This window comes from Coffea eugenioides, chromosome 7, assembly GCF_003713205.1.
Source record: "Coffea eugenioides isolate CCC68of chromosome 7, Ceug_1.0, whole genome shotgun sequence".
Classification (NCBI taxonomy): domain Eukaryota; kingdom Viridiplantae; phylum Streptophyta; class Magnoliopsida; order Gentianales; family Rubiaceae; genus Coffea; species Coffea eugenioides.
In genome coordinates this window covers 5,531,296-5,540,812 of record NC_040041.1, presented here as the reverse complement: position 1 = coordinate 5,540,812, position 9,517 = coordinate 5,531,296, and the positions used below count along the sequence as shown (strand labels likewise).

The 9,517-nt window shown below is 34.6% G+C and overlaps 1 protein-coding gene across 1 annotated transcript; it reads right to left on the bottom strand.

Annotated features, from left to right (window-relative positions):
* Window positions 1-4,097: 4,097 nt before the first annotated feature.
* LOC113776731 (uncharacterized protein K02A2.6-like) lies at window positions 4,098-8,750 on the bottom strand. The gene is made up of 4 exons (XM_027321795.1): window positions 7,957-8,750; window positions 4,498-4,566; window positions 4,347-4,401; window positions 4,098-4,187 (listed from the first exon to the last, which is right to left on the bottom strand). The coding sequence occupies exons 1-4, from the start codon at window positions 8,748-8,750 to the stop codon at window positions 4,098-4,100; spliced, it is 1,008 nt and encodes a 335-aa protein (XP_027177596.1).
* Window positions 8,751-9,517: the final 767 nt, after the last annotated feature.

Sequence of the window (9,517 nt, the reverse complement as noted above, 5' to 3'; positions counted from 1 at the left end):
TTTGAAAAGAAAGAAAAATAGATAAATATGATTTAAAAAGTAGTGAATTTTAGTTCAATTTTTGATTAAAAAATGGTTTTTGATTTAAAAAGAAAATGGGCCTAAATGGGGTTTAAAAGTGCAATGATTTGGGTCCAGATTATAGTTCAAAAATAGTTTTTGAATAAAATATCGGAGTCGCCATTTGGTATTGAGTTAAGGTGTACCAAATCACTAAAAAATAAATTTTTTGAAGAAAAAAAAATAGGAAACCCTTTTTAAACGACTCCAAGTCTACGTAAATCAAGGAAAAAGGTTCAGGAGTCACATTTGAAAAAAGGAAGGCAAGGATAAAAATATCCGAGACACCTTTTCGACCTAGTGAAGGCTAGTTGCGTGATTTAGTCAAGAATTTTCTTATTTTAACCTAAAAATTTATCACATTTGGATGTACTATATGAATGCAAACCCTAGACCTAGGATGATATTGGGGGGAGGAAATATATCTTCAAATCTTACTTGGTACCCAATCACATTAATTGTGATGCCCAAGAGTCACTCTTTGAAGAAGTTACGAATAATGCAAAAATATGAGACTCTAAGAAAAGAAAAGGAAAATAATAAAAATAATCATAATTATACAAATATACATGTCCTAAAGGAATGTATCATGTTGGATACGGGGGATTAATGTTCGTGATTCAATTTTCCCTTTAATAGAGGAAATACAAGCGTGCTAATGTTAGAAAGCCAAACTCGTTCATATCCCATACTTAAGGGGTTATTTCCTAATCTAATCAAGCAAATGATCTAACCTAGTCTCTAATTTTTCCCTATATGAAATGCAAATATAATGTTATGTCTCATACATAGAATTATATAAAGGAAAATATAAAAATAGGGGATATGGATATAAAAGGGAATATGTGATGAGGGTATATATAAGGGGAATGTGGGATAAGGGATTTGTGTATAAAGGGAATATGGAAAAAATACATATAAGGGGGAGTATGGGATAAGGGTTTTATGTATAAGGGGAATATTATGGAATAAGGGATATGTACATAAGGGGAAAAATACATATAAGGGGGAGTATTCATATATATTAGGGAGGAATTATGGGATGAGGAATATAAGTATAAAGGAGAACATGCAAAAAATCATAAAAAAATCCTAGAATATGCATGAGATGAAGTGTTTTTATCACACAATCATGATCTAACGCTCGAAGGGCTCCTAAGGGTCTAGCGTTGGACTAGCCCATATTTCTACTTTCTCACTAGCGTTGGACTAGTGAGAAATCAGACAAGGGAACCACAACTAGTGTTGGACTTGTGTGATATCGCGTTACACATTAATTATAACTAAATTAATCATGTAAAACTTAATAAAAACATGTAAACACATAATATCACATAAACACATAACATATAATCATGATATCTAGATGCAAGGCTCTAAAAAACGGTAACACATAGCACATAAACATGCAAAAACACAGGCAAAAATAAAGCAAATAAACCCTAACTATTACATTTGAGGAGGGGGCCTACTACAATCTAAAAGGGGAATGTGAAATAAAATGAAGTAAAGTAAACCTAACTATTACAACTTGGCATTTAAATACCTTTTAAATAATCAAAATGAAACTAAAATAAATATTGAAAATTTAAACAATAAAGCAAATAAATAAATAAAATAAAAACATTCAAAAGACATACAATTAAGCACATAAAGTCACATAGATACATGGGGTCAAATAAAGTGAAAATAAGGGATAGAGTGTACCTCCTTTGAGTTGGGGCCCTAATGACACGAATTTACTTATTTATCCTCCAAAATAATAAAATGGTCAAGGCATCATTTTAATTAACAATTAATTACATGAAACGAAAATTAAACAAGGAATGAAAATTAAACACGAAATGAAAATTAACCACGAAATAAAAATTAACCACGAAATGAAGTCATCCATGTGTAAGAAATTAAAACAAACGAATACCTAATTAAGAAAATTTAAAGATTTTGAAAGTTTAAAATGAAATACTAAGATTAATGGCTTAAGATGGGATTTATCAAATTCACATGCTAAAACTTGACAAAAGAGGAAATGAAACCTATTTATTATATTTAAACAACAAATTACCCAAAATTCCACTAAAAATCTAAATTAAAATTATAAATTTATCAACAACTATTAAACCTCAAATTCATCCTAAAAACTCATGCATATTCTACCCAAAAATCACATTAAATCATATCAAAGAAGAATGACATGTTAGGGGGACACAATCGATTAAATTATTCAATTATTTGGACTAAAGTTGCATTAACCAAAAATCAAAGGGTTGAAATGCAATTCTTGAAAACATTTTTTCCATGCAAGCTCCATGCAAAAGCTAAGAAACAAGCTTCTGCAACACTTTGGCTATTACCGAAAATGAGGCCAGCTGCATTTTGTTTTCAAACTTTAGATTTCCAGTTCAAGTACACAACTTTGATTAGATATTTTTCAACTTATCACCACAACTTTACACTAAGCAACAATTACATAACTATCGCAATTTAAACAAACAAAAGAGACTTAGAAAGATATCATGCAAAATTCTGGAAGAAAACATTAATGCAAAGAAAATGGTTCGGCAACCTGACATTGATTTGCAACAGATATTTGATCCTAATTCAAGTATTTTGTAGACTCCAAACATGCAAACTCAACACCACTTATTCAATTCCTCCTTCCAACATAAGATTAACAAGCTAGTTAGATGACAAAACTCATTTGTGGGCTGTTGAGGAAGAAAAGAAAATAGCAAAAAAAATGCAGCAGCTTTTAAGGAACAAACTTTTGACTAATAAAAGCAGAGCCAATTGACCAATTGCATGATGAGTCTATTAATAATGTTCAAATCCATTTGGAAGAGCCAGACATGAGATGAAACACAATTTTATATGTAAGAAAATGTTAAATCAGCCAAGTGAAATGCCAATCTAATATCATATTTCAATCCCAGCCAGATCTTTATGCAGCTGCAGACTCAGATGATGGTCACAAGATGATTGTAGAAATGTCAACAAGAAGGTTTATTATGCACAACAAACCAAATATACAAATAAGTTCTGAAGAAACTTGAGAGAAGATAAAGTTCCAGACACAACCAAACAGGTGAGATCAAGCATGTAGGAAAAATTCTCTAAAGCTTAAACTTCTGTTTGCAGTTGATCATTTGAGTTTGTTCAATGTGATGAAGGTTGCTTCACATATACCACGTCTTACCAGATAGACACAAACTAATATGATAGCCAACTACGAATTACAAACAACACTGTGGAACAGAAGATGATCTGCAACTGGAAGTGCTATGTTGCAGTGGAAGTCTACTCCAAATTAATACTTCACCTCATGGCACACATGCACAACGGTATCCCAATCAAATAGCTAACAAATCAACACTTTAAACAATCAAAACATCAGCAACCAAAGGGAAGGAAAGACTGTCCGCATGTACTGCTGCAACAAGCCGAGAGCCTCGAGCTTGTTGCAGCAAATTTTTATGCACAAGACTCAGCCCGACGCAACGTAAACTCAGGAACAAGATCATTCAGCATTCTTCTACTTTGACTGGACACTTTCTAAACCAAACAAACATAAATATGGCAGGGATAAGCTCAACCATGAAGAGGAAATACAAAATTTTTGATGCATCCGAATTACAGAATCTCATCATACGAACATGTGAATCTTTTGCGAGAAAAGAAAATTCTGCAGTTTCCCAGCTACGATTAGCTACACTTATGGTGTTCATTAGATGTAAATTTTTTGATCCGAACACGGTTAGCTTCTCAACCAAACGACAAAACTATGATCTCAAACATCAAAACCACAGAAACTCAAGACATTCAAGCAATTTAAATCTTTGGCAACAATTCTGTTTTTCTGCAACTCTTCTGGGTTTACTTTATTCAGTTCACAGGCTACACAAAACAGTCTCCAAACTAACAGAAAGCATGCAACCTATACAACCAAACACTAAAGTAGCATGGACAACAACAAAAGACGGCTAACCCGTGAAGTTTTGCTGTATTTTTAAGTTCAACCTCAGCAAACATCACACAGGTTAAGCAAGCAGAACAACCAACCGTGAATCAGGAACCAAAACCAAACTTTCCACTGACGTATCAAGATAAAATTTCCCATGTTTCTTTACCTAAAAAAAATCAAGTTAAAACAAAACCCATCCCTATCTACACATGTCCAAGAAATTTCAGAATAACAAATATGTAAAGTTGGAAACTTTCTGTAATTTTTCATTCATCCGAAACATACTCATGTGAGATCACTCAAGAGAAACCTACTGATTCATTACCCAAACCCCAAATGTTATAACTTCATCAACGTTGTTAACATCACCACAATACAACCTTTCATTATTAGCAGCTTCAATCATGCATCAGAAGATGAAAAATGCAGCAAAGGCATAAAACAAGGAACTTGAGGCACACATGCACACAACATACCAATCGAACACCAAAGAAATTACAAGCTTCAAACAACCAAGAGCTCTAGCATCAAAGCGGCTCTCAGTCCTGTTGCAGCAAAAAGGCAGAGAATTCCAACTTTTGTGGCCACTCTCGGCCCTTCATAGTGGTTCTAATACATTCAAGCAAGAACTGACGCAATATCAAGACTCTTAGTTTTCTTTTTTTTCTTTCCAACATGTAATTCTGACTTCTAGACATAAGAGCTCTACATAAGAGCATGAAAATCTGGAAGGGTTGCTATACTATTTATATGATCAGTATGAAGAACCCATCAGTCAACATGCATGGAAGCAAAGACAGAACCATCAAACAGCAAAGGGGAGCAAACAAAAAACCAAAGAAAGCAGCTTTAGACTGTAAAACGCAAGAAAACTGATCCAAACATTCTAGCACTACCACGACGCGGGAGAATCAGATGATGAAAACAACGAATAGCAAGAAATCATCATTTGGAATCCAACAGTGGCATGATACAAGAAAAAACTCAAGATTTACATATGCTGGTATCCTAATTAAAGGGAAAAAAGTTTACTCTTGCGTCGGAGGTTGATCTAGACGTGCAGGATCCTCCAACGTTCGAACGAAACCCCTTTTCTTGCTCTTCACTGGTCTCTTTTTCCGGTTCTTTTTGCTTTTTTTTTTTTTTTTTTTTTTTTGCTCTTCTGGATTTTCCAGCCGCCAAGCTTTTTCTTTCCAGCTCTCTCAGTCCTCTCCTTCTGTCTCTTACTTTCGGTCTCCCTCTCCCACTCTATCTCACTTTTCTTTCACTCCAACTTTCCTATCTTTCCCGTAACTTTTCTCTAGGTTTTTCTTCTCCAGCCGTCACACTTGCACCTCTAGCCGTCACTCTCTTTTCTCTCCTCCAAAACCTCTCTCAGCCGTCACCCTCTTTTCTCTCAGCCGTCACCCTAGCTACTTCCTCTCAAACTTTCCTTTCAAACCCTCAACCCTAGCCTTGGCTGGACGATGGAGATGAAGCTCTTGTTTCATCTGATTTTAGAACCGTTTGATGGTTCTTGATGCCCAAGACAAATGAGTTTTCCAGATTAAAGCCAAATGGCTTGTACTACAGCAATCCAACGGAGCTAAAAAAGTGAGAAAAACCGATGAGAAGAAACTAGAAAATCACCGCTGCTGTTTTGTTTCTTTTTTCTGCTTCTGATAGCGTTCAAATGTTTGTTTCGTATGCTGCTCACGCTTCTTCCTTTTCCTTTTTTTTCAATATATAACTTAATTACCAACAATAATAAGGAAATGATTCTCTTAACAACAAATGGAAATAAAACAAAAGCAACAAAAGTCAAATAAAATGCTAAAAATAATTTTTGAATTTGATTGATGATTTTTCTTTATATTTTTTAACTAAATTTCAATTAATTTAAGTAAACAAACGGCGTTAATTTATAATTGAAGTTAATTTGCGACAAATTTCCATAAATTGAATCTCAAAAGATTAAAGCATATTTTTGTGAATAATTTTTCTTTTTTCGATAAATTTTAATACTAAATATGTCTTAAAATAAAAATTAAGCGACTAATTAAGCAAGAAATGAATAATAAATACATTTAATCAATAAAAATGAAAATAATAACAAATAAAGCTAAATTAAAAATTTTGGTATCTAAAATGCTAAAAAAATGTCTAAAAACAAAACCATGAGATTAATAAGTAAAAATAGATAAGAATTATTAATAAAAAATAAATTAAATTAAATTAAAAAAATTTGGTGTTTACAACTTGCCCCTCTTTGTCTGAATTTCGCAAAAATTCGAGACAAAGACATAGACACCAAATACTTACATATAGTTATTCTGTCGTGGGTCTGAACGTATAAGCATAAAAGATCAGTGGGATGAAAACTCGAGCCTGCGGTATAGTAATCTCGTCGGTGGGATGAAAAACCCGAGCCTGCGGTATACTTGGTCAGTGGGATGAATACTCTAGACTGCCGTCACTTGGTCAGTGAGATGAATATCTTAGCCTGCCTTCACTTGGTCAGTGGGATGAATACCCGAGCCTGCCGTCACTTGGAAAGATTTGCGCAGAACTTTTTGTGGAATTTCAAAAAGAGAGAAACAATTTCTTCTAAAATTTGCTCTAGTGTAATGCTTATTGGACTATTGTACCTGCAAGAAAAGAAATAATGATAGATAATGCCGCCATCATCCGATCAACCCCTTCTTCAAGAAATGTGTAAACATGAGTATTTGGACTTCTTATTTGATGTAGCGGGTACTTCAACCTTGCCCTGCGAAGAATATCAAGTTTCCATAATTTCTTGTAGTTAAACCAAACATGTCGTTTGATATACCCTTACTTTCGATAAATCATAGGGATTGCCATTTGATAAAACGCAAGAGACAAATAGGACCATGAAACACATGAAAAAATATTCTAATTGCACATAATGATGAAAATTCTAATAATATAAACACAACCATCTACTTATATTGAACGAAAAATCATTTCAAATAAATAAACTTGTGTACTCAAATTCAAAGGTTTGTGTTTGATAAACTGAACACTTTGGTTCTCGAATTAAATGCTACATTTGCCCTTTGAATATCATCCATCCAGAGTTCAATGCTTGACAACAGAACCACAATGTGAGGAGACATTCCAATGAACTAAGTCACCAGCTTTTCAGATCCAAACTCACTTTTCCTTATAAAATCGTACCTCAGTGCCTTTTCGGGTTTTCACTAAGGTTGCCCCCACCCCTTTATTTTTCTTTTTTTCTCTTTTTTCAATTTCTTTTTCTTTTCATTTCTTTTTCATTTCTTTTTTTTTAAAGGTGCCTTGCAGGTTTTCACCTAACAAACAAATCTTGTCTACCGTCTATATTAATTCAGAAATATATTTTAAGAAATAATGGCATCAGTATAACAATCCTTCCCTTGCAAATTAGGTGAAGGTGTTTTTGACATCATGTGCCATTTGATTAGAAATTCTCCTGAAAAGGCAATATAAAGAACACAAGTCAGGACTTTCGGTTTTTGTAATGGGGTTAGGTAGGGTGTTAAGAAAAAGGTTAAGACTTGAAAACCGATTTTATAAAGGCAATTAATCCTACTAATAATTGCCCCAGTTTATTCTTAATCGAGGTTTTTCTTCTTTTTTTCTTTAATTTTCTCTTCATTTTGTTCCTCTATCACTTTTACCTTTTGAAACCTCTTTTTTCTTTCTTTTTTTTTCAACCTTTTCAACTCAAAATTTGGCCCAGTGTGGGGTTTGCGATCCTCAGGGGTTGCCAAACGAAATAATTAATTTTGAAGGCTCAAAAAGGGATGACCAGGGATAGAATGTTTGATTGGAAAGGAAGAATGCCTGACTTTTCATTCTATTCTTTACATTAACCCTAAAAGGAAAATTTCATTTACCATATGAAAATTTTCTTACACATATCCGAATTGATCGGTCGAGAGAACACTTGCCCATCTATTTCTGCAAGAATGAGCGCTCCACCGGACAAAACTCTCTGGACAATAAAAGGGCCTTGCCAATTTGGTGCAAACTTTCCCTTAGCTTCCTCTTGTACTGGCAAAATATGTTTCAACACTTTATCTCCTTCTGTGAATATTCGTGGTGTGACTTTCTTGTTGTAAGCACAGGCCACCCTCCTTTGATAGCATTGACCATGACAAATGGCATTTAACCTCTTCTCATCGATTAAAGACAATTGCTCATGACGTTGTTTAATCCAATAAGTTTCATCCAATTTGGCCTCCATTAAAATGCGCAAAGAAGGGATTTCGACCTCAGCTGGTAACACTGTTTCCATTCCAGAAGTCCGAATAGTTGTTCTATATGCCATTAATGCATAGGGGAGCTTCTCGTGCCAATCACGGTGTCTTTCAGTCAATTTTTGAATTATCTTCTTCAAATTCTTATTCGTAGCCTCAACAGCTCCATTTATCTGTGGTCTATAAATAGAGGAATTCTTATGCTTGATTTTGAGCTGTTCGCACAGCCCATCCACCATATCATTGTTGAGATTCTTGGCATTATCGGTGATCAACGTCTCTGGTACACCAAAACGACAAATGATGTGCTTCCTTAGAAAGTCTGTCACCACCTTTTTAGTCACATACTTGTAAGACTCAGTTTCGACCCACTTGGTGAAATATTCTATTGCCACTAGGATAAATCGATGTCCATTTGAAGCAAGAAGGTCAATGGCTCCAATCACATCCATACCCCACATTGAACATGGCCAGGGAGCAGTCATACTGTATAATTTTGTAGGGGGGGTACGCATAACATCTCCATGCAATTGACATTTGATACATTTCCTAACAAAAACTACACAATCGTGCTCCATAGTAAGCCAAAAATATCCGGTACTCATGATTTTCTTTACTAATAAATGGTCATTGATATGTGATCCGCACATACCACTATGTACTTCTTTCATCAAATATTCTGCTTCATCTTCATCAACACACCTCAGAAGGCCCGAGTCTGATATCTTTTTGTATACCACTTCTCCATTTAAGAAAAATATAGATGATAATCTGCGCAATCACTGAACACTATCAAGTCCTTAATCGAAATCCCGAGTGATCCACTCTTTGAGAGTCTGATGTACAAGCAAATCGAAATCACTGAACACTATCAAGTCTTTAATCTCCATTTCCAAAGTCATTTTTAACCCAAAAATACAAGCTTCATATTCAGCCATATTATTAGTATAGAAAAATTGTAGTTTAGCGGAACCAGGATAATGCTTCCCTTCAGGCGATACTAGAACAGCTCTAATATCGGCTCCAAAAGAATTTGATGCACCATCAAAGAATAGCCTCCATTCAGAACATTTTTCATTCATGTCTTCCGCTGTACCAACAAACAGGACCTCCTCATCTGGAAAATGAGTATGAAGTGGTTGATAGTCATCCTTCCTTGGATTTTTAGCCAGGTGATTTGCTATAGCTTGCCCCTTGATTGCCTTCTGCGTGATGAAAATGATGTCGAACTCAGAAAGGATCATTTGCCATT